This window comes from Convolutriloba macropyga, chromosome 14, assembly GCF_964194025.1.
Source record: "Convolutriloba macropyga chromosome 14, txConMacr16.3, whole genome shotgun sequence".
Taxonomy (NCBI): Eukaryota; Metazoa; Xenacoelomorpha; order Acoela; family Convolutidae; genus Convolutriloba; species Convolutriloba macropyga.
Window position 1 is genome coordinate 15,629,738 of NC_134481.1, and position 26,591 is coordinate 15,656,328.

The following is a 26,591-nucleotide window of genomic DNA, read 5'->3' on the forward strand; positions in this document are numbered from 1 at the left end:
ACATATCTTTCAGTTCAGTTAACTTTCTAGAGGTCGCATGATAAGTTGGTTTCAATATTTCTATTTTTCCTGCATTCATCATTCATCCTGCGGATTTTAAACCAGTTATAGGTTTTTTTGATTGAAAGTTATACTCGAAGCAATTTTTCATATAAATAATTGCCAAAGTTTTGATTTCAAATGTTTAACAAATAGTATTTGAACGTTTGTGTAGTTTTTTTTAAAAAACAATATATTTGCTGGAAGTTTTCCGCAGAATGCAAGACTAACACAAAACGATGTGTTATTTTCATCACACTTCAGGAAAGGTTTCACACATAGTCGTTTTAAATTTTGCCATTTTCCAAAGTTCACTGCAAAAACTTGCTTGCAACATTGACTTTCTACAGTTTTATTTCTGGTGATCGTACTAATCAGGAAATTAACATCTTTTCATCAGTCTTTTCTTCAATTTTCTTTTTTGCCGGAAGCAAAAAAAGTAACCGGATTGTCCTGACTTGACATGACCATTTTAAGGTCGATTACTAACTGATTTTTGGTGAATAATATTTGAGAAATCGTTTACCTCGCCTAGTAAAGTATGACCCATCTTTGAGTGAATTTTTTTCTAATTTTTCAGAATAAAATGGTATCAATTAATTTTAAAGCAATAATGGATATAATCATCTTTTATAACATTATACCAATCTTAATAAATAAAAACGTTAATTATTGAATGCAAAAAAAATCATGCGAGCTTGAACAAAATTAGAACTTTGATCACGGCTGCTACAAGTCCTCAATGTCGTATACAATGTCGTATTCAAGTCCTCAATGACGAAGCGGAGTCGGCTTATTGATCCTTCTGCTATTTGAGGTGATAAGGCGTGTTCAGGTGAGTGCCGTTGTGCGGATTAATTAAGGGAAAAGTCAAATTAGATTAAGCTCTACAGGGGCAACTTGTCGCGAGTTAAAACTGAGACGCACAACAGTGCAGTTACACTCTGATTAGATTAGGGCTCAGCTGATTATGGACGGTAAGTTATAAGTTATAACCTGGTTATAACTCGCCTATTCTGACATGTGAGTGGCGTGTGGGACTATTAATTGAGTGAAGAGGTCCCAAATTGGAGGGTAAGGGATTGCGAGGGGGTTATGGAGGTGGTAAATTTCGAATTAATCCCCCCTGGATTGCAATAAAACGATCTAAACCCAAGAGATAAATTATAGCTCACAAGTGGTTATTATTTAGTTGATAATAAATCAAAGCCTCCCCTCCCTTTTACCTGTTACAAACAAACACATCGCGCTTTTTCTATCCCGTATCTCTCCCTTTTATTACTAACTGGCCTCTAACTAGTATTTATAACCAAAGCCTTAAACTTCAGAATTGGCCGGCATTGATCAAAAACTTGTTGACCTTGTGTTTGTGACGGTTTGTTTTAAAAGTGAGTATAACAAATTTTATCGAGCAGAAAAAGAACAATTTTTTTGATAAAAGTACGTGAGTTTCAGATTCTTTTGATTTATGCTTGAAATCAACTCTCTCTCTGAAGTTAATTCACTCTCTGCGCATGTTACTGGCCCTCTTAAAAATCTTGATATATTTTGCAAAGATAGAGAAACGTGTATTTTCTGAAACCTGAATTGTGGGCTTTTAAATACAATCAGAAATAAGACCGTGGCGCTCCATGATAAAATGATCAAGTATTAAATTTTGTAGAAATCTGTTGGTTGATTTTTTTGGCCCATCTCTTATGGAGCCCATCTCTAATTTAAGGGAAAAAATAATTTCTAAGGTCAGAAATTTACCGGGGTTTTCGTGGCATTATTGAAATTTTATTGTTTATTGAAAACATAAATTATCAATGATGGTAGAAAGTGAAAAACTAGAGAAAGTTGAGCGATTAGAAAAAAAACTGTTTTTCATTTTGAATTATTGTTTTTTGCAAAAAATCAATAACTAAGAAAATTCAATATCAATGTCTTCTGACAGATAAGGAAGTCTTTACAGAATGTTGTTGTGCTATAAAAAATGTTATATCCAGAAAAAAATCTTGATTAGTATTTTTGAACTTCAAAAAATTTTACTTGGAAAAAAATCATCAAACTGAGAAATTTAAACCTCAACTTTTTCGAACGCGATGTGTAAGGACAATTTTTGGCTCAAACTATGCAAATATTCCAATTGCTTACCAACCAATGAAAGTAATTTTACGAGTATGGAAAATGGCCTTAGATTTTCTATACAGAGGATTGCATTTCCATCTGTTTTGTAAAGAACAGTTTGTTTCGCCCAAAGAATTGCAAAAAAGAGAAGGTTTGCTTCAACCCAACTGATACAACAACTAAAATACAGATAATCAATGAATTTTTGTTTGGCAACACCTCTAGGGATTTACAAAGGCCTCAAACGCCCGAGAATGTTCTTACACTCAATTTGAAAAACTTTTAAGTTCATGATGATTTTCTACGTTCTCTAAGGAGACGGATTCAGTCCAGAGTTGATAACAAACAAAAACAAATGTTAAGGGTTTCCAAAGAATATGTTTTCGTTCAACTTTGTTCCCGAACACATATTAAACAATTGTTGTTTAAAACTTCTTTGATTGCCCCGTTTAAATTCTGTCACAAAAATGTGATCACCTGTTGCGACACATATTTCAGTCACAAAAAGTTATCTGAGGGTTTCTCTCTCCGCTTTTTTGTAGAAAAACTAAGTCACTGCGTAAACAATCTCATGGTTCTGACCAGTAATCATAAATGTCATAATCTAATAATGCTCATTTTATTTGCTCAATTTCTTCGAAAATTTTTCTGTTATTCTTCTTTTTGAATTTTCTTGAGTTGGTCTTTATTATTTATTTTTTCCTAGCAGCTTGTTTTATCTGCACAAATAACCCGGCATTTTATATTCAACTGTACTCTCGTGAACTTTTAGTGCTCTCTGTTAATAAAGATGTACCTTTTTTCAAAAAAATTTTTTAGCAACTTGAAATGTTGGATCTTTTCTGCTTTTACTCCCAGTGAGTTTGTTAACCTCCTTTATACACTTTTTAACATACTGTTAATGTTAAGTAAGTTTATACTCGAACATATTTGAACAATATGAATTTATTAAAAGCTAGCGAAGCTATGGTTTGCAAGTATTACGCATTTCAACAAAAATTTCCTTTATATAACATAAACTTCAACAAAATTTTCTGCATTATATCATTTTTGGCGTTATCGGCTACAATAAGGGCTCGATTTTTTAAATTTTTAAAGGAAACTATTCTAAAATTTGCAAATACATGGATATTCGGGGGTGCTAAAATAACGGTTATGCAGGGTTGGGGTACTAGCAGAAAAGAGCAGAAATCTTTTCAGCAATAATCGGTCTCGTTGCGATGCGTTTTTTCAATAACCGTAGTCAATTCAAATTTGTCTAAGTTCTTATATGTCTTATTACAATCCTTACAAACTTTGCAGGTTTTCAAATTGAGTCTTTTGGGATGTTTTGCTTAAGGGGTAAAATTTGATGCCTTAGTTAAATAAGCGGAGTTATGAGAAGTGAATGGCGAATCATAAATATTTCATTTTGTTCTAAAGATTGTTCTTTAGTTTTTTGTTCTAAAATGTCGAGATTACTGTCAAAACAAGCGTCTGAGTTTGATAATGTCTACGTTTCGCTAAAATGTCAATTGTTGATAGTTTTATCTAATAATATCTCAATAAAGAAGTCGATAATCCTCGCTCCAATTTGTCTGGGAGGCGCTTAAACATAAACAAACATTGACAACCTAATTAGTCTAAAATAGTTTTTAAGATTAAATTATTACGGATATGCAAAAAGTTGTCGAACTTCGACAACTCGGAGTTAATCGCTGACAAACTGACGTGCCTTTTTTCAAATTTTTACAACCAAAAAATTGACATTTTGCTATTTATTTGAAACTAATTTATCCCGCTTTTTCCTCAGTAGAATTTCCACGCAAAAATTGAACTGAATCCATAAGCTAGTTCAAATAAAGCTCCTTGAATTAATTGTATATCTAAATTTTCTCATTTTTCCTGGCTTTTAATTGAAAAAAAACTATTTATTGAAACTGTTTTCAGAAGCTGACAATGATATTTTTTAATTCAGTTCTTTGTCTTTTTTCCGTAGTCAGTGGTCGTGGTTTACAGCGCCAAAAATCTTTAGACGTGGTCTCCTTTTCAATAATTAAAAGAAATCCCTTCCGGTATTTTTTACATGTTACAGTATAATCAATTTGTCCAGATTTAAAAAAAATATAGATTCTATATACACGTATTCTTTTGATTATTGTGACTTTATCATGTTCGAACTAATTCACACGAAATAAACCTTTGAGTTAATGCTAAAAGCTGTTTTTTATAAACAGATTAGCGATTTCTGATTACCAGATCAAAAAAGCGACTCCACATTTTATTATTTGGAATTGGTATTAGATAAATTTATGTTTGAAGTTCTTGATTTTGTTCAGCTCTGGAGGACTTTACAAAATATGGGCGTAACAGTTTACATAATTCACGACTGATTTTTGTCAAGTTTATGTCAAAAATACGATTTATGACCGGGAGAGTTATTTATTTTTGGTTAATTTGGCACTTTAAAACTCCTTGCCAGACACATAAATATTTTGACTTATGGTCGTGATCTTTTAGTGTGTATTTTGTACTTCCTTTTCTCAATACAGCATGTGAAAATAGCTTGTGTTTTGACAATAGTTTGAACTCACAAATTTCCTCATAATCCGGAAGAAGCTAAAATTCCTTTTATTGGATTGGCACGGATTACTAATTTGTGACGATTTGAAGGCGGTTTTAGCAATCAAAAGATTTTAAACTTCGACTAATGCGGCCGCCAAAGCAAACAGTTTAAATATTCGGCCTTTGAAATAAACTTTACCTCGATAAATTCTTTGATGAAGACGATATTTGTTTTTGGGTTATTTTATCACGCAAATGGTTATTGCCCAAAACACCATAAATAAGAACAGATAGTAAAAGTCACAGAAACATATTTTCGATTGTTTAATTTCGACAGTCATCTGAAAATTTTGCTTTTTCGCTATTTTCATTTGCATTATTTTAAAATAGCACTTAGACAATCGAGAATTGCTGAAATAAAACGTGTCTATTTCACAAAAGAAAACTGCTAATTTAATTTTTACATTGAAAGCAAACGCGACGGGAAGCTTGGCAAAATAACCGGACAATTTGTTGTTTTTTGAGAAAAGAGAACACAAACAACTTGTTTTTTTAGGATAAAAAATGAATGCGATATATCAAAAAGAATGTGACAAACTCCTTATTACTTTAGAAAAACAGAATTAACTAAAAGCTTTGATTTTGAAAACATGAAAAAATCGAATCTCATACACCCCTGTTTTTCATGTAATTCTCAGTTTACGGAAAAAAGTGCAAAAATATGCCTCCACTGTATTTGAGATTTTGACGTTTATTGGGCTATCAATGTGCGCTTTGAGCCTACCATTTGACCCATAAGATTTTGATATTCCGATATTATTTCGAAGTATACACTCTCATTTCGCCTACTTCATTTGTGACCGCTTAAACCTTTGCCATATGTCACATGGGACCAATTTTCCCGCAATTGGCATTTTCGTTCACGATTATTCACGCGTTGTTGCCTTTTTAATCTGAACAATATTATGGAAAATGTCAAAATAATCCACTATTAATAGAACCGGGCAAAATATTTTAAGCTGACATTGGGCGACAGACAATTCGAAACTTAATTGGGTGAAATTTACGACTAATTAAAGCAATTTTTGCTTTTAAGGGCGCTCAAATTTGGTTCTTATCAAAATTACAACTGTTCTTCATTTTGCGGAATTAGATTCTAATTCGCTCACAATTTCGCTTCAGGTAGTTAAAGTAATCATTATTGGGAAAGGATGGATCAAATTTCACAGAGCGGCAACAAGGATATTGGATACCCAATTTACTGAATTACGTCTGTAAAAAATTGGGCTAAAAGTGCCGCAAAATTTTGCCCAAAATGAGCAGCAAATCTTCTTGCTCAAACTCGACAACTTATCAAGACATAAACACAACAAACAATAAACAAAGTTTGGCCACAAATTCCTCATTTATCCATTCCGGTATTGTTTTCCTGGCTATTTCTTCGAACCCAAATTTTCGGAAGGAACAGCCCGTTATCACAATCACCCCTCCACCTCCAGTCTCGATAACACCCCCCGAAAGTCGCAGTTCTCCCGATGGTTCCTGTGGCCAACAATCGCAGCAAGGTGTTCAGTGTTACCAGCCTTCGTACGTATCTGTGGTGAAAATGGTTTTGAAAGAGGGCGCTATCGAATGTTTCCTTGAAGGTCACCGACCTCTGTTGGCCTTTGACCCCTCAAGCTGTATGACCAAAGGGGACGTCATTATACCCACGTCTGATAAATGTAAGTTGCCGAATTTGGTATTTCACTCAAACGTATCGTAAATATTTGCAAATATTTTGCGAATGATGTGAAATTTCCCTCTTTAAAGAAATCAGAAACAAAAGTAATTTTAACTGGGCTGCTTTAAACTCTCATTCGAAGGCCATGAATGGACAATTTTGGGCGTGGAATGTCAACGACATTAAAGGGTCTAGAAACTTGGAAAGTTTTCCCCACGAGTTTTGATTAAATTCTAGAAAAACTTAAACAACCAGAATGCAGTTTTTAGATTTTTTTAATAACAAGATTTTTAAAATTTAATTATAGTCAAACTGTAAAAAGGTGTCCATAAAATGAATTTGATATTTCGCTCCCCCCGTCCCGTCTGATCCCCTCCTCCTCCCGCCTATTAATCAAGTCTAATTGTTCTAGTGCACTTTGTTAGCAACGGGACTCCAAAGGCCCTCCCACCAGTACTGGCAGTCTATGACGTCATCAAGGAAGAAAACAACATCACTCTCATTTCACAAGTCGAAAACCAAAACATATCAAGCTCAACTTACCACAATACCACAGACCTATTAGAACAAACACTTCGTTCACAGGACAAAGTCATAACTGAAGTTTGCTCTCCTATTAAAATTGGACCCTCATACGAGTTCAAAAATTTCGGATTGGCTCCAATTTTCGGACCCGAATCTTCAACATCTGTTCTGTCAAAGTGTCATCAAGGATCTACGAAACGAGTGCCTCTTGTAAGGGCAAGTTTGTCCCTTGCGAATGTTTGCCGTGTCGCCAAGAACCAGTTTCGAGTTGGATATGGAACAAATTTTTCCCAAAAGTGAGTAAAAAGTAAAGACAAAATGCTCATTTTTTTCAATTTTCTTAAACTAACACAGCAAGTTTTCAGAAAGCTCGGTAGCTCTAAAATAAGTAGGAGTTAAAAACCAGTCCCAAAAACCTGAACTTTTCCAATTATACTTACATGCCTTTAAGTTATAGTCATGAAATTGAGTATCATCTATTTCGACCAGAGTTCAACGTTCACCTATTTTTTAAATTTTTTTTGCATTTTATTGGATGACGAAAAAACAAATAAAACATTTTGTGAAGTTTTCTAGACGTTGCTTTTGTAGAAGTTCTTTTTCGGTAGTCATTTTATTTGTATTCCTACCTTAGATTAAAAGATAGAAAGGATATGAAAAACATTAAGAATTAACACAGTATACATTTTATGTTATCGTAACATCTGCGCCGAAAAAGTAACCTCTGAGACAATTGGAAGTTTGAATAGTTGCATAAAGTTTGCCAATTTTAGGCAATTTTGTCTTAACGTTCTGAATAAAATTATTCCGAAATCTGACAACCTTCAGCAGTACATATTGTAAAATCAAAATTCAAGTTATCTTCTTTTCGTTTCTATGTCATGTAAAAAAGTACACAAGCTTGAGAAAATGTTGCCTATGTCTGTCCAAATACAAAACATTTTGATTACAAAAGTGGGTGATATAGGCCTAACAAAAATTCGAGAAAAAGAGTTTGAAATATTTCTTTCTCTGTCTGATCTATTGGAACTTTCTCTTTCTGAGCAACAGAGTTGCTATATAACGTTCTTCAAAGCTTTTTTTATGGTATATCGCAGGAAAAATTTAGTTTATTTTGTTTTCTACGTTTACATTTTCATTTTATCACCTTTGAGATAAAGTATTTTTAAAATTTGCTGTTTTTTATTGAGTTTCATCTCAAAATGAACAAAGTCAGACGAAATTATAAATTTTTCGAGTTTTAACGACTTACGAAAACTTCCATTCTTGTTGCAATAAAAAATTAATTTTACCCATTTCGAAGCAATTGTTGCAAACATAATTGTTGTTCCGACCCCAATTGTGGGGGAGGAACTCCATACTCAACTGGTTTTTTTTGTTCAGACAATTTAGGCCGATCGATATATTCATCGTAGAAAAATAGAGTAGTATCACTAGAAGCTCATCCAGCAAAAAGTTCGCAATTAAAAAATTTGTTTTTAAATTCGTTTTTCGGAGAGTTATCGAGGTTTAAAGTTTTGTGTGAACACGTGAAGTTTGGCATGATTTTGTTCACTTTTAGCAAAACTTTTGTTCAAATTAAGCTCTTTTCTATAAAAATATTAATTCAAATTACATTTGTAATACAAATGAAGTAATTGTGTGTTTCCTACCGACCAAAAGCCATAAAAAAGCTTTTCGTCTCCTGGCAAAATTTACTATCAAAAAATTCGATTTCTATTTGAGAGCTGTTAATTTAAAAACCATTTCAAATTTTTTTCAAGTCACTTTGAGACAAATCACTTTTCAAAAAAAGGTTCTTTTGTTGAAAAACCTCATTTACAGTCAAATGATGCCAATGAACAAACAATTCCTTTTCAAGGAATCGCTCATGATTTTTATGGCTCCAACTGAGTTTTCGTAATATCTTTTTAAATTTTTTAGTCGCTTTTATATAAAATCCCATCTGCTTTGTAGAAATAAAAAAGTAAATTTGGGTAGTTAAGGTTTTATCTGATTGTTTTTCAACCTTGTTACTAGCTGCTTTTAAGTTTAGATGTTGAATTTTTGCCGTACAAAATGTTATAATTTTTGCTCATTTTGTTTTTTTTTTGTTTTTTCTTCTCGTAGTCTTTTTAATAACCGATTTTATGAGAGCTATTTTGAGGCTTGGCATTATTTAATTCAATTAGTAGTTTCTGTAACAATTTTTTTTAATTCAAAAATTCTTGTTTCGATTTTCTCTTCATTTGGTTGACAGTTAAGTGAAAAGTGAGCGCGGGTCGGAACATCATGTGCGAACGCACATTAACGAGCCTCGTTGTTGGCATATGCTGATCAATTCCAAGTTTTTAATTTTGTTAAACATATCCCATTTCTACAAAACCATTTCTTATCAAATGCAAGGATAAATAAAATTTGAGTCTTTAGTGGAAACTAGAAATGTGTCTGAAGGGTCTCCATCCTATCAGACTTTATAGGATAACCATTCAATACTCAGAAATGTAATGAACTGAGTTTCATGTTTTCAATTTATCTTGACCAAAAATAATTCGTCCAGTTAAAAAAATTTGGTGGAAACTTTTGCAGCCATATTGAAAATCGAATTGATCAGTTACTTTTTCGTTATCTCCCGAAAAATTTTTTGTTCGTCCATACTACTTTTCAGATTATTTTATTCAAAATGTTTGTAAATATCTATTTTTAGAGTAACATCATTGCTAATTTTAAAAAATCAGTTCAATAAGATCTGAGCGCTTAAAACCGGTTACATTTAAAAATGAAAACTGTAAAAACTGAAGCATACGCTAACCAATGGAAATAATGTCCAAATCAGCGCATTTTTTTCAAATTCTTATCTGAAGATAGAATTGGTTAATAAGAAAGCATTGCTTCGATTTGATTAAACTGAACTAACAAACCAACAAAAACAACAACTTTGTTGAACTTGTTGAACGGGGTTGTTCGCTAGCAGAATGGGAATCTTTCCTGAATCAAAATTACTTAATTGAAAAAAGAAAAATAACGTTAAAATTTGTCATTGCAAAATTTTAACTTAATTTGTCATTAAAATTGGAAAAAGAAAGTTAAATTTTGTCATTATAAAATTTTAACTTTCAGTGGAAAGTGGAAAACTTAAGCATTTCTCCATTGAAGAACCATTGGAATGGTTTTATAGTTTTTAAATTCTAAGATGAGAAGATATTTAAGTTTGTTTGAGTTGCCACTTCATTCCAACTAACACAAATTTGACAGCCTACAATCCTTATAAGAAAAAACAAAGTAATTCATTTCAACCTGCGATCATTTTTTCTGAATTGTGAACAGTATACGGTAAAAACAAATAAAGAAAATAAACAAATGTCGTAAAAAATCATCAATTACACTGATACTATTAAAATTTTGGATTCGTTGTTTGAAAACGCTTTGCAGTTTTTTTGCATAAGTTACTGGATATAAAATCTAATGAAACCTTAGACCATTAGAAAAAATCTGCCCAAAGAAAAGAGTCCAACAATTCTCAAAAATTTGAAAAAGGAAACTATATTGGCTTAAAAATGATACTTTCTGCAGAAACATTTTTTTAACGGTAATGGAGCGGATCATGCGTAGGATTGAAAAATACATCGGCACATAATCTGAGAGAGGGAAAACTCTTTTATATTAGTTCTTCTTTTTGTCCATTTTCTCTGTGGTCAAACAAATTGTTTAGTCAGAGCGATTCTTCCAGTTTTAGTCATCTTTACAAGTACAGAAAAAGTCACGTGATGTGAGCAAACAAGGGGAAATAACAAAGGCAATTCAACAATCACTCAAAAAAATCAGCCTTAGCAAACAATTTTCCCTCTATAACTCATTTGCAAAATTCCAAAAAAAATTCTTGGGCGGTAAATAACGTGTTACTGTGTCTTGCATTTGTCATATCTTGTTGTTTTGAAAATTGTTTTTTGCAGGAAATTATTTGGTACTGTGTCCCTATGTTTAAAAATCACTTGAGTTGCAATTCAAGTGCTAAGAACCCCAGCTTCTGGTATTTCATATCGTGTGCACAATAGGCAAAACCAAAATAAAATTGAGCTTAGATAATTTTGCATAAATACGTTTTAAAAAGACATCTTTTTCAAACAAATTCTTTTACCAGTATTGATTGAGCGGAGCATGCGTTGGAAGATAAGGTTGTTCGCTTTTGTCCCCTTTTCTGTTCGTTTTTTTTTGTTTTTAGTCCACTAAAAACAAACAAAACGTTTCTATCCCTTTTCTGTGGTCAAAGCAACTGTTTAGTTGTAGTAACTACTCCGACTTTAGTAACAGTTACTAGCACTGCAGAACTCGACAAAATGAGCACCAGAAAACGGCTTTCTTTCAATAAATCGGCAAAAAATATTGCAAAGAAACTGTGAAAAACGTGCTACTGTTTTTTGCATTTTTAATTGCTATTGAAAGAAGTTTATAGCAATTATTGTAATCCTGTGTGTCTTTTTATGCAAAATTTTCGCTTGACTGTTTTGACTTTTCGAGTGACTTTTAGGTCTTTAACTTTTTAAGTTTCGCGTGATCTAAAGTTCTCTCTCAATCACAATTTCAAGCAGCTGAAATCAATTGGCCGAATTTAACACTAAAAATCAATTGAAAAGAGCGCCGAAACTGGTTTCATTTTCACTTTAAATCTTAATAGTGCAATATCTTAACCTCTATCTGCTTATTTGAACCCCACTATGAAACTTCTTAGTCCCATTTAGGCTCCCCTCTTCCCCCCTTTCGACTGAAGCAGGTTGCAATTGATTAGAGCTCCAACTAGTTGTTCGAGAGCAATTCTTCCGACGATTAGTCGGTTATGTTAAATTTTCTTGAGCGGTAAATTATAACTCTTTCGCGTATTGAAAATTATTCCTGTTCCTATTCTTGATCTGAAAGTTATCTGTTAATGTGTCGTGTGTCTACGAGTCGTTTGAGCTGCAATTCATTTGTTACGAAGCCCAGTTTTTTTGGAATTTCAACTCGTCAGTACAATAAACAAAACCAACATGAATTTCCGTTCAAATAATTTTGCTTGAAAAATTCTTAGTTATATCTTCTTCGATTTTTTGAATATAGGACTGAAGGTTTACATAATGTGATCGCTTAATGTGTGATCTGTAATAAAATCGTCCAATTTGACTCTGAAGAAGAAAATAAAGATCAAATAGTTTCTATCTGAAATTGAAATGCAACGGTAGGAACATAGCGGATATGATGTTACAGATACAAACTGCAAAAGCAAAAATTCAGAACAATTTTTGCGGTGTAAACGATTGGGGTGCTGCAATGGTTTCCTCCATGCGACCGATTGGGAGAGCCGCCGTTACATTTGGTCCACTGACCAGGACAGTGGAAAAGAAAGTACTGTTTAATCTGCTTACCGGAGTGCCAAAACCACATCCAATTTTCAGTCGCGCAAATCACCAACAAAACACCGATGAATCAAATGAAAAAGTGCAGTAAAATAAGAGGGTTGGAATGCAACCGTTCACCTTTTACAGGAGGATCATCCCAAGCAATCAAGCAATTACAGTGTAGTAATAAACTCAAACTTTGACCCTATGCACTAAAATTTCAAGAAAAAAAGAGAGGATCTGCAGCAGATATCAAAAAATTTATGGACAAAGATTGGCTTGAGTATGGAAACAAGAATACTCAATCAAATATTGCTAAAGATTTAAACCAAAAAAGTCAGAAAACTAACATCATTGAGGGTAACAGCACTTATCCGGCCGGAGCATAATTTCACATTGAAAAAGAATCGGGATACCGAGAACGCTTCTGAGACTTCTTCAGCAAAACAAAGACAAAAAGTCGTTCAATAAATTTGAAGACATTGGAACAAATTTGCAATTTAGTTTGGCAATGATTCATTCGGTATGATTTACGGTTAACCAAAAAATAAAGACAACAACACTAGAGAAGGATGACCTACGCCGTTCTCAGTCACCAATATCGTGCGACAAATCACCATCAAATGGGGTTTTAAAACAAAAAAATTGTCTCGTATTTGGCCTAGAAAGTAAAGAATACTGCAAACCCAGTGAAAACAGAATACATCATTTAAAACAGCCAATCATTGAATCAACAATGACATACTGTACAATTCACAAACGCACGGGATTGTTCATCACTTTGGGAACTTTCTCCCTAAAATCGATCCCGATGTTCCTAGAGGCAATCCAGCAAGAGTCAACTCGAAAAAAAGAGAAATTTAACGGCTTCGATAGAAATCCACTGTGACCTGAGTAGTCCAGCATGTTTATCGCAACAGTGAATAAACCCGTGATTCTAAATTCAAAGAAAATATGTCACTTAGAGACACTTTTAACAAGCAATGCTAAACCCGCAATTTCAGGGATTCGATATTCCGGACAGTTTCATTTTGCTGGCTGGAGCATTAGAAAACTGAGAAGACCACATGTAATTATAGATGCGCAGCTTGAGAACCTGCAAAAAGCTTATCAAGTCAAGCTTCGCAGTTCTGATGGTCTGATTATTTTTTCTGTTATTGTACCTAACTTGGTTAACGTACTCATAGAGTACAAACGAATTAATGAGTGATCTGCAGTCAGGTTTAAAACAGAACATGGCAGTCGATAAGCTACACTAAAAACATAAAAGAAAAGGTATTCTATGTTGATGACAGGTATGAAGACCGACCTGATCTATTTATCTTTTGGAACTGGCTATTAGGAAGGGCATTCGTGCGTGAATGGTTCCTAGCGTTTAAAGGTGAACGCAAAAATAGAGAAAGGCGTATTACAAAATGACAAAAACTTCTCAAAAGTATCATAATTAAGCGAGAGTTCGAATGTAAAAGAAAGCGAGCCAACGCACAGCAATCAATGTCTGTTAGCTGATGGCATGCATTGTAGTTGGAACTACCCAATAGTCAGGAACATGATAACTGGCGATCGATATGTAGCAGTACGACAGCAACGCGTATGATACGGATGCCTGGGAGAAAAACATGCAATCACAGATTGCCAGGTCAACTCGTGGGGTATAAAAAGATGTACCAAAAATAACAACCAAATTGCTACATTCAGAACGCCAAATAGACAAAGACAATCAGGCAGACAACATAATTGCTGCAACAGTAAACTATAGTAACAAAGTTCCGAGCTTTCCTCAGGTTATTACTATCTCAATCCAAAAAGACGTCAACCAACTGTGCACTTATCTTTTCCTGGTTCGTGGATCAACGTTATCATTCATCGTTCGAAGCTTTCAAGAGAAGTTGCAAGCCCAAACCATGGAGTTTACGCTAAAAATAGCTGGTATCTGAACACCGAAAGAGTTTCCCTAAAAATAAAGGGATTGAATTCAAAGTTGCATTCAGTTGAGGCGTTTCTACGCCCACTAATTGCATTGGGAAATACAAAATATGACTTCAAAATACTAAAACATTGTTTCCAACACTTGGATATTCTCCCTGACAGGAACTTCACTTAATTGGAAGTTGGCATGATGTTGTGTCAAGATGCTCATGAGCAACAAAAATTATTGACTACAAAATAGGAACACCAATTGAATCTTTCGCTGCTTCTGTGTGATTTAAATGGGTAGTGAATGGGCCCATGACGGACAAGAGAAGGCAAAATGTTTGTCACTTCGCCTGCACACACAACTTAAAAGTTGAGAAAAACATACAATCCTGGTGGGATATAGAAACTGTGCTTCCGAAATCAACATCGTCCGTCACTCACAGACGGAAGGGCGAGCACAAAAGGTGATATAAAGTACAATACTTTTAGGTGAGTGGCATGAAGTGAAATTTGTGTGGAGCAAACCAGAGTCCAACCAACCAAACAGTTACAGCTCAGCATTTGGCGTTTTACTCACTGAAGCAAGGATTCCGAAAAGACCCAAACCTTAAGAGTTTGTATCAACAGTCAATAGATATAGAAGTTGGAAAAAAAATACTGAAGATTTTCAACGAATCATTATTCAAATCTCTTTTTAGGAAAGAATGATATTCACCACACCATTCACTACTCAGCCCAAACAATTTCGAGCAAAGACCGCCGTGTTTCGACGCTGTAACGAAATATGCGAAGTTGTTCCTAAACGACAAGCTGCCGGCTGTATGTGACTTACTGCATGGCAAGATTGAAACAAATTTCATAAACAAATAAAGCTTAATTATCACACGGACAGCTGATATCGAATCAAAGTATCTGTAATCGAAATTTTCTGAACAAGACAAGAGCTGCTTTAGGTTTCTATGGAGACCAAATTTTTTTGATTTTGTGCAAATGAGTACCAACACCACGTTGTCCGCCATATGTTTTCCAACATAAGCAAACAACGAACGGCCTCAAACGAGTCAGCATCGATAATGAAGAGAAACTTCCGATAGGAGGAAAAACAATTCCAATAGCGTTTACCGTCTATACGAAGAATGTGATCAAATCAATAAAAAATCCACAAGAAAATGTTTTGGTGTTCAATCAATTTTGTTAAGACCTCTCCCTCAAAACATTGAAAAACGTGTCAACGACAATGCGGTTTTAAATGCAGCAATTTGGAAGACTTAACACAGATCTGCAAAACCGAGAAACTTGATGTTGAGCCGCATGCACAGAATTCATCAGTATTTGGGCGCCAATGGCATGCTACTGACAATATTTTTCTGGTCTCAAGTGGTACCGGCAAAAAATTGTGATTTCGATAACAGAAGGGAAGATCTTGTTCCTGGTATCTCCAGTGTTTGACCAAGTTAGCTTTTTTGCTCGATTCAGTCTTTACATGAAGACCATTTGAGCTCACAGTCATACAACATCTGGAGAACATTTCGAATAATGATGGAAAACCTTGAGACATAAAATGGGAATCTGGTAAATAAGCAGAGTTCCTAAAGTGGAAGGAACAACTTCTTATTATAGCTGAAAGCAGCATCGATAGAAGATACTTCAGCACCAAGAAAAGGGACAAAGTTGAACTTCAATTGTTAGCTGACTCATCTGGAGAAAGTATGTGTGAAATGGTTCATCTACGTTCTCAGCCAAAGGAACATACAGCTGACATAGCATTTGTATATGGAATATGAGGCTGGCACTGATGAGACTTACTTCAGTACCACAATTGAAATGGCATGCCGCAGTGTTGGTAGTGAGATCAGATTTGCAAGGAGCTCGGGTCAGGAGCACAAGATGCGCAGTTACAATTTCTGGTCGGACATAATTCCCGTATTGCAATGGATACATAGCTCTCACAGCAAACAACAAGTTTTTGTTGCCAATCGAGAGGCTGAACTACTGGTTACAATTGATGAGTCACAGTTGAAACATGTTCGCAGTATACACAACCCAACGGACATTGGCAACCGAGCCATTTTTGTTGAGGAACTCAAGGGAAGCGATTTGCCTACTGAGCCGGCCTGGTTAAAACGAACTGTAAATGAATTACCTGAGCAAGTCATTCTAGTCTTTATTTGTGAAGATGAGGAGATTCTCGCGTGACAATTCATGACAAAAGTTGAATGCAAGATCATTTTTGGTAATATCAATCGTTCAGAACGTACAATGGTATATTCAAAGCCAGCGTCAAGTATAACAAAACTGCCCTGAAAAAAATGGTATTGATGAAAACGAGCATGCCAAGCCAAGCAATTCCAAGCTGTTGCAGCCAAAACAATTTGCTAAAGGGCTAAAGAGCTAAAATCTCACTATCTGGAAAAGAAAACAAAAAAAGGGCATAATGTTACTTCTCTCATCATTCGTTGACAACAGGGACTATTTCTGCCAAAGATAGAATAGACAAAAAACAAAACTTCAGTGAAAATCAACTGATTTGGCTTAATAAGTGCGAGAACAAATGAGGGGAGTGAACATGTGAGAAACATTTTTCAGCATCAATTCTGGAGTATTGGCGTTATAAATTCCTTGTTTTTGATTAAAAAAGACAACTGCATTACATGCTGAACAGTCAGAGCACACAATGGCTCCCGTGATGACTGAGAAATCTACAGTCAAGTCTGTTAATTCTACAGATTTTTGAAATATTAGAGTACATTACTTTGGCCCTTTTACAGTAGAATTTTGCCGCAGAAATTTCAACAGATGGTGTTGTTTGACCACAATTTAATAATATGACCCGTACACATAGAGTAAATTCCAAAGTTGGAAACTGACAGTTGTCTGAACACAATTATGTGGTAGTAGCATGAAGAGGAGAACCGATGAAATTGATCAGTGAAATCTTTATTGATGCGGACCGGGTGTTTAAAAAATATGCCGCAGCATGGAACAATAAAGAATTGAAGAATATTGAGTGCAACAATGGATCACCAGGGAAGTTCAATCCACCTCCAGCACATCATTTTGGAGACTTGTAGGCTTAACTAATCAGAAATTGCATGAAACGAACGTATGCAGTGTTGGGCAAGCGACCAATTGCTGAAAATCTTCTCAAAACCACAATGTTTGCTGTTGAACATAAAGTGAATGCTTGATCATCGACACCAGTCTTTTCTGATGCAGAACATTTTGACGCCCCAAATTAATTCTTTCTTGATAACAAACATTTTTTGGCCATAATTTTGATGCGCAGAAGAGTTTGTCGATCATCGGAAGTTCTTCTGACAATCAGAAGCCTAATCCACTTTCAGCTGGGACAGATTCATTAAAGAATATCTACAGACCCTTAACACTCGGCAAAAAAAGAAATGCGAATCAGAGAGTATACTGAACCAAGGTGATCTTGTTTGGTTGGTCAGAGACAATGACAATGACAAACAAGGGTATTAAAAAATTGGTCGAATTATGAAGCCTTCGCAGGTTCTGACGGAGCAATTCGACCAGCATCATTTCTAACGGAAATTGAAGTCTACAGGAGGCCCGCCGTAAAACTCGCTCATGCACTCCCCATTGACAAAGATATATTCACGAAGCAAATCAGGGCTGGCAATGTTTTAGCTAAGCATGTGTAGAAAAGGAAAATGCATCGGCACAAAATCTGTTTTGCATTGATTTTTCGTTTTTGCCCACTTTCTGTGATCATATCAACTGTTTAGTCATTATAGTGCTTCCAGTGTTACTTACAGTTACAATTTACAGCAATAGTCACTTGATATGAGGAAACAGGGGGGATAACAATGGCTACTCAACAAGCCTTCAACAAAATTAGCCTTAGCAAATGGCTTTATTCCAATTAATCAGCAAGGAAACCTTTTCAAAAAACTGTCTTGATCAGTGAATAACGCATTACTGTGCCTTGTGTTTTAAATTTTCTTCAGCGGTAATCTGTAATTCTTTCGTTTAATGAAATTTATTCTTGGGCAGTAAATTATTTGTACTGTGTCCAGTGTCTTTTATTTATTTGAGCTGCAATTCAACTGTTACAACCCCAATTTTTTGTTTTTGGACTTGTGAGTACAAAAGGCGAAAACAACATAATTTTAGATTTATATTGTTTTGCGTTTACAAGTCTGAGACATATATCTTTGTCTCTCGATTTGTTTCAATATTGGATAGAACTGGTTTACATAGAGAGAACCCGTGTTGTGTAATCTGTGGTAAACCCAGTCAAATTTCCTTCTGAGAAAAACTGAAACTAATAGATAGTTACGATCATAATTTGTAATGCAACGGTAAGAACATTGCGGATATAATAATAAAAAAGCAAATAGCAAAAACAAATTATCCGGACAGACTTTGCGGTGTAAACAAACTTGGCGGCGTAAAGCTCTCCTGGTTGCAACCGATTGGGAGAGCAGCCATTACAGATATTGAGAACAGGTTGCAGCTCTATATAGCTTCAACAACATTAAACTAAAACGGAAGAAAGGATACACAATAGAAATGTCCTGAAAAAAAGCGTACTTTATGATGTACAAAAATAAAACATTTAAAAGAAATTAACTTATTCATTACAAGAGGGTTTACTTGAATTGAAAACTTTAAAAAAACGTATTAAAATTTTTCTCTCCATTTTTTTTAAACAATGATAATTTTCAGACCAAAATTCTAAACATTTCTTTTTATCTTTAATTTCTGCATCAAAAATTCCATGTTGGACGGCTTTTTGAAATTTTTCTGATAAAGAAAATTCTTCTTTAAATTTTTTTAGGAGAACTTCAGATTACTGAGTTAGAGAAGAAAAGAACACCAGGACAAGAGGTTATGGTACTATAGTAACCTTATAATATAATTCAATATAAATCTGACGCCTGTTTTTCATAAATCTGACCTATTTGCGGTTTGAGTGAAGCCATACTCGTTTTTCATTGAGGAAACCATTATATGCACAGTTAATCATAAATATAAGAGAAAAACCAAATAACTGAAGAGATTGAAAGATTTTTGAAAACATTATCTATTTTTTTGCCATATTTGCTTGTTTGTCCTTTCTGATTTCTGCCATTTTGTAATCAAATACGTGTAATTAAAAATCGATTTTTTTTTTCATTTTGAAAATGACGCTAAGTTTCTAATTTTCTGTAGAAATGTAAATGAAACTATGAGAGCTTAAAAATGATCTCTTGCAATAAGTAAAAGAAACTGCCTGGCCTATTTATTCGATACCAAGTTTGGGGAAAAAATTGGAAATGTTTTGTTTCAGAAAATACCTGCACTGCTTCTGCAACTACAAACAAGCCGAAATTTGGGTGGACAAAATATCCAGACAAATTATCGACTCAAACTACCAACTCTCGTCCACCATAAACCAGGCGTCCAAAATAGAGCAACCGCATCCATTCATATTTATTTCACGAGCTTCAATCGACTCCGTTGAAAAGTTTCTTGCCATAACTAGAAATAACCTGCAGGTTTATAACTTGGATTTGCGAGACGTTTTAAATGGAAATTTCGAATTGATTTATAATTTGGAAAATTTGAACTTGAAAAAGTGCTTTGTAAGTGATGAAATGGCAGACGGCGATTCGGAATCAGGTTTTGTGAAAGTGTATTACTTCAAAGGGCGACATTGTGCTATTGGGTTTGGAACAGAAGAAGAGTTGAAGCATTTTGACATGGTCATTGGTTAGCAAATTCTCTTATTTATATTATTTGTAATTGCTTTTGTCTGACCCTTTTAACTTCTCGTTCTCAAATTTCATGGCGTGAGGGTGGTTCATAATCTTAAAATTTTGACTCCCTCTCCTCAGACACCCCATCCAGCGCCTAATACTCACCTGCCCCGTAAAAATCCCCCGTCTATCTTCCTCCACCTGACTATTTCGACACCCCCTCCCCCGCACTCAAACACACACACGCACGCACGCACGCACGCACGCACGCACGCACGCACACACACACACACACACACACACACACACACACGCACGCACACACACACACACACACACACACACACACACACACACACACACACACACACACACACACACACACACACACACACACACACACACACGTTCAGCGCTTTCAACCCCTCCCCCCCAACCCAAACCCCCTAAAGTTATAAACATCTATTTTTCAGTGGAGTTATTGCTAGATTTAAAAATCATTTCAATAAGTGCTGAATGTAAAAAACTGTAAAAAACTTTTGAAAATGCAAGCTATAAAATCTTAAAAAAATAACCGATGGAAATAATGTTGCAACAATCAGAATTTTGCCAGACTGGAAGTTGCGATCTCAAAAACTGCCGGGGCGACAACTTGCGCAACCAGATAGTTCCGATAGTTTCTACCCCTCCCAACACAACCCCACTCCCACCTCCCCACCTCCTTACTACTCACCACATCCCTATTTGGAACCCTTGTCTAGCAATTCTTCCTCCCCCGCTCCCACTTTCATTTCCCCCCGCTTGAATCCACTGAGAACCCCTAACCGTTCCACCAAATGCAAATCCAAGTGCTAGCATCTTTAAGCTCCAACTGGTTACTACTGAAGTGAACAGCTGGCCGGTCGTTTGAGAGCAATTCGCCTGTAATTAGTCGGTTATCTTTTTAAAATATTTCAGTGTTTTTTACGTTTTGCGGAAACTTGCTTGCGAAATGAAGATAGTTACGTATCCGGTAGTCAAAATAATTAGATTAATAAATTGATGCAAAATTGCATCTCAGCGGTTGGTTTCAGTTCATGTCAAGTCATTCAGGTATTTTAAAATTGATCTTAGACTTCAATCTACATGCTAAAATTGTTGAAATATTGATTGACTTTTGGGTTAATCGAAGAAAATTCAATTTAGAAGCATATTTTAAATTATTAAACATTTAGCATTATTCAAGTGAAAATTTTGGTATTCCAATGCAACCAAATTTTATTATAGATGCGAAGCTGTAAGCTGAGCGAAGCTATATTGCGGTGCTCTTGGTTTTTTTTTCTTTCGTCGTCTGACGCTCTTTTTTCGTTTTACATTTGTTCACACAGCAAAGCTGAAAAAGTCAAATTTTCTGATTGACTTCTTCCTCTCACTAACAGCATTTGCGCGCGTGACGTCATTTCTCACTCGCTTTAGCAAAAGTTTTTAGGTTATTTGCGTGATTAGATTTTGATCATACGTGACTTACCTCACTCAATAAAATGACTTTTGCACTTTAAAACTTAAGTTTAAATTGAATTTGTTTAAGGTCAAAGGAACTCATTTGTGCAGTAAAGGTCCCTAATAAGAGGCTTCTGTGGAGTGAATTTTAACAAGCTTTATTAATTTATCGCTGAATGTTTTTTACCTAGTTTTTTGAGCGGCGTCAATTTTTTTCAATTTAGATCTTTATCTGTTTCTATCTCTATTATATGGCACGCAGGTCTATTCTTTCGCAGCTATTCCGGCAATCTGCCGGCTATGTTTAAGTAATTCCAAAATTGACTTCAGATTTAACTTGCTAGCAAAAAAGCAAGGCGTCTTTCTATGTGGTGAAAATCTTTTGGAACTTTTGATACACTGTTCTTCATTTTTTTAAAAAAAAACAAGCAAAGTTTGAGGACCCTATTTTTGATCATAGAGCATCCCTTCATGAAAAACTTTTAGTCATAGAACTTTATTTACGGCAAATTTTGCAGTTTCACCAGTGCTTTTGGATTATAAAATCAGTTCTCTTTAATATGAAATTTTGATTGCTAAAGTATGTTGGCAACCCGGGCAGTGGCAAAAAAAACGTCGTTTTAGAACATTTAAAAACTCATAGTTTTCCAAAAGGCAGAAACCGATCCCAATCATTGCAATTAGGCAACGTCAAATTTAATAAACGGTTCTAGCTCAAAGAATTCATTATGGTAATTTTTGCCTGCAGGTCACCTAAGTTTTGCGTAACCAAAACTACGTTCTTTGCATCCAATCGCCAACTCTGAATTTGTCTGCGCACCTTTTCAAGAAACATACAGTGAATTATTAGTTTTGAATAAGTTCACTCTACTGAAGTTTGTAGCAATTATATTAGTCCTGAAGTTTTTTAATGCAACTTTTTGTTCGACCGCTTTTCTGCCAATTTTGTCCTCACAAACTGGATAGGCAGGTAAAAGCCCGTGGCCATAAAGTTCTTTTAGAGTGTTACAACTTAAAAGTATCTAAGTTTGCAATTCACTGATCGAGTCTAAGAGAAATAAATTCAAGGTGTGAAGGGTTCTTCTTAGGGTTTGACTCGTCTCCTCGGTTTAGCCCCTCCCCCATTTAACTTACTCCCCTCCTCCGACTTCTTCCCTCACCCCACTTCACCATCTCCACTTCGTTTCACCCGTAACTTTTTACACTTGCAGCCCACACCCGGGCACCAACTCTGCCTCTCCTGCTAACACCTTCTCATGCTCAAAACCACTCCCCTCTCAATTAAGCTAAAGTAAGCATCCCTAAGCAGCAGTTAGTTACTTAGGAAATCAACCGATCACCATTCTTTTGAGAGCAATCTGCACCACTTTTGTCTTAAGACAAATTTTACGTGTACGTAGAAAAAAAAGAGTTCACCAGGAAATGTTGCAGAGATAATTTAAAAAATAGGAGAAACAATATTGGGTCAAGTCTTCTTAAGAGGCATAATTTTTTATGGAATGAAAATACTGAATATCTCAAATTTGGTACCCAAAAAATAGATATCATTTCTTACACCTTTTGTTTGCATTTTCCGTAATTTTTGGTTGCATCACCTACAACGTTCAAGTTAAGCAATGCTTGTAGCTGTATTAAAATGTTTTTAAATGTTGCTTTAACTTTTTTATTTTTTGTGATTGGTAGATTTTTTTTGCCGAATTGATAGGTGAAAACGACAGTGGCTAAATTTTTCTATATTTGAAGCTTTTTGCATGCAGTTGTCAAACTTAATATTTTAGTGAGAACTAATTTGAACCAATCAACGGGACAAAGCTGTTAGCGCACCAAATTTTTATAGCTGCACACAAACCAAGAATTTGCGGACTCGATGTTCTTTAATACATTATAAAAACATTTAATGTGTTTGCTGTTTTTGTCGAGCCTCTTTATTTTCACAAAAAGGCAAACAGGAACTATGATATCATTTTAGTTGATTGACTGACTCCTTAGGATTCTCTTTTTTGCGTTTTTTCCCGTTTTGTTGCAAATACTTGCACATATTTCAAAGCTGAAGAATTTTATTATTGTCATGTTTTCTCAAAAATGAGCAGACAGACCTCTAACTAAATCATGTTGAGACGAAGTCTTTGATTTGAGTTGCAAATTTGGAGACGATGTCTGTTGTCGAACCAAACTTAATGACAGTTTTTTGAGATCGAACCGAAGTCAAGGGCACTGTTTATCGTTGCTACAATGAGAAGGACAGTATTTTTAATTGTAATCAAATTCTTTTTAATAATTCCGCCTGCTTTCTCGCAGGTCGATGTTTAAACCTGAATAAAATTGGCACAAAACTGAACTGCTTTTTGATATTTAAGTGTAATTAGCGCTATTTATGTGAAATGTAGCCCGTTAGGTTATGTAATAATGACGTGACCACCGCAACGGCCATTGACATAAAAAGTTCATTTAAGCTCTAGGGCGGCCGGAAGAAAAATAAGATTCTTTTGATATTCTAGCAACAGCCGCCCACTACCTTCTCAGCAGTCCAATCAGCCGCGTCAGCTCAACATCCAATCAAATCGCTCGGTCAAGTTCCAGCCTCCTCTCTGACACCAGAGCTCTTCTCACATCGTCACAAAACAACTCAAACCATTCATCACTTTGTCAAGGTCAAAATATCACTTCCTTAAATGGAAGTGCCTCATTTCATGGACGAAATAACATTCCACATTCGGCTTCGGCCCGACAACTGTCATTCCACGTGAACAATTTCTTGCATCCTTCCTTGTCCAATCAGATCTTCCATAATGTTAACAGCAGCGACAGCAATAACAGTAATAACAGCCATCAATCGCAGCTGGATTATGATCAAACCGCTCTGTCTAATGTGAGTACATTAGTTTTGGATAAGAAGATGCAGAGTTAATGCTCAATTTTGGATTCGAATGGTTTTTGGAGGAAGTGTTTTAAGGATTTTGGGTTAAAAAATTTGCAGGGGTCCAATGATAAAGTGGCGGAAAGACATGACATTACAGTATAGGAGAGCGGAGGGGTGGGGGTTGTTAAATTATTGCGGTTAAATCAATAGGGGTTGAAAGAAATAGATCCGAATAGAAACAAACGTAGTTAAAACAGCTCCCGAAAACCCGAACATCCCTCCCTTGTCGGAGTACCATCGTTGACCTCCAATAATTTCTTCATTCTAAAAGACAATGTTTGTAGTGAAAAAATCACTCATAAGGGATACACCAGCCATTATCAAGGCAAAAGCGTGCGTTAGTTTGTTCTCGGAGACTTTTTGAAAAAAAAAACAATTTCGTTGATGATGGGTGCTATGAAATACGTAACCTGTAAAAACTATTGCCAGTTGGTGATCTCACAAACAATTAAATAGGTTCAATTTTTACCCTAAAGTACACTGTGTTCTTTGACCAAAATCTACAAAACCAAATTTACTGTCCTAGAAATTCATGCCCAAAATAATTAATTTGTGTTTGTGTATGAAATCATTCTGTATATTCGTAAAAATTCATCCGTATCCAATAATTATTAATGAATATCTCTGTATAATAGGTAAACACTACAAGTATCGAGCAAAAGTAATTGTCACTAAAACTTCTATCAAGACTATTATAGAAGAAAATGAAGATGATACTTATGAACAGATTACTGAAAGCTCAAATTTTTAATGAGACTTATTGCGTATATTTGTTTATATATATATATATATATATATGTTTCAGACCAATGGGACAATCAGCAGAGTCGTTTTCCCGATTGAGAGAGAAGATGAGTTAAAACTCGGAGACCAACACGAGAAGAGAAAGAATTTCAAGTCCAAATTTTTGAGTTTTATTACCTTGAATAAAGTTTAGAGTAGTGATTGAAGCTTTTTTCCGAGTAAAAGAAAAACTACGAGATAAATGAAGAAATCTATTTCGAGTAAATCTATCTTTGGGTATATTTTAATGGAGTTGTTACTGAATAGGTAGCGCCCAGAAATATCTATTAATAACAGCGGACAACAAGGTAGTCTTATTTTCACACTTCTGCCTATTGAAATTAACCACAAAACGAATTTGTGGTAGCACCAAAATTTCCCTTTGTGCTCCCGGTACCGTTTGGCACCACTAAGTTACTATATGTGGTAAAATAATTGAGGGATATTCCAGATATTTTTGTAAATGAACGGTTTCTGAACGCGAAGAGAAGCATAAAAACTAAGTTAAAAAAATAGTGATATTTTTAATAGCCGCCGTCAGCCTCTCAAACGGCTATTATTTAAGCGCTCTCCTTTTCTACTATCCAAGAATTGGATTGTATTGGTTCTCTGTCTTTTTTGTAAGATAATTTCACACCTTTTTTCATGACTTTGAGCTTTCAAAATGGATAAACAGGTAAAGCTCAGCGGTCGTCAAGTTTCATTAGAGGCCTTTAACCCTCTTTAGTTGTCCTTCAAGTGCTTATTGCGCTGAAGCTACTGGGAAGGCCCTAATCTGAGGTTATAAGGTCACTTTTATGAGTTTTCGAGACCAAAATGTTGCAATTTTTCGTTGAATTACTTGTTGAACTAGTCCAAATTTGAGGTTTGTAATAGTTAATAAAGTTATTTTGCATGAAACAATGATTTTTATGGCCATTTTAAGAGCTATATGTTTTTGTACTAAAACAAAAACACGCAAATTTATACAAAGATTTACAAAAATTTAATTTTCCAAAAAAAATATTGTGATTTTTTCCAATTTTGTTCAGCTCTAGGTCTCGGGGAACCTCTTTTAGGGTTTAATGATAGATTACTGCATTGTTTTTAGTGGTAATAGAAAGTTTTTGAACAATTTAACATCACGAATTCTAGCAATTTTCATTAAAAAAAATTGCAATATATTTCGAATTTCTTAACCTTGTCAACATTTAAGTTTTCTGGCTCCAGGCAGAAGAAGATAATAACATTTAGATTTTTAGGACGATTTTGTTAAAATTTGCAATCGTTTTTACTATTTTAAAATTTTCCTTCATTTTTCCGAGTAAGTTTTGCTTTTTAAGTTTTGCTTTTTTTAAGTTTTGCTTTTAAGTTTGCTTTTCTTAAGTTTTGCTTTTTTCGGTTTTTTTGAAACGCCTGTCATAATTTTCGAGTTTATCTACTTTTAGTGGATATTAAAATTCTTTCACGGTTAAGTTTTGCTTTTTAAGCTTTGCTTTTTAAGTTTTGCTTTTAAG

The 26,591-nt window shown here is 34.9% G+C and overlaps 3 protein-coding genes across 7 annotated transcripts in view; 1 reads left to right on the forward strand and 2 right to left on the reverse strand.

Annotated features, from left to right (window-relative positions):
• Positions 1–26,591, reverse strand: part of LOC142353208 (putative thiopurine S-methyltransferase) — a 332,531-nt gene that overhangs the window by 116,243 nt on the left and 189,697 nt on the right. The gene's annotated exons all lie outside the window — the stretch shown is intronic.
• LOC142353210 (putative thiopurine S-methyltransferase) overlaps positions 1–26,591 on the reverse strand; it is a 257,569-nt gene that overhangs the window by 41,281 nt on the left and 189,697 nt on the right. The gene's annotated exons all lie outside the window — the stretch shown is intronic.
• On the forward strand, positions 1,172–25,320 carry LOC142353663 (uncharacterized). 4 transcript variants are annotated; one of them, XM_075405967.1, is made up of 6 exons: positions 1,172–1,427; positions 5,875–6,416; positions 6,828–7,236; positions 19,505–19,926; positions 23,891–24,261; positions 25,118–25,320. In XM_075405967.1, the coding sequence occupies exons 2-6, from the start codon at positions 6,008–6,010 to the stop codon at positions 25,247–25,249; spliced, it is 1,743 nt and encodes a 580-aa protein (XP_075262082.1). In that variant the 5' UTR covers positions 1,172–1,427; positions 5,875–6,007; the 3' UTR covers positions 25,250–25,320. The 4 variants fall into 4 exon arrangements, with proteins under 4 accessions (XP_075262082.1, XP_075262080.1, XP_075262081.1 ...); XM_075405965.1 differs by lacking the exon at positions 1,172–1,427 and adding an exon at positions 4,141–4,950 and having other exon boundaries at positions 5,472–6,416; XM_075405966.1 differs by lacking the exon at positions 1,172–1,427 and adding an exon at positions 4,141–4,922 and having other exon boundaries at positions 5,492–6,416.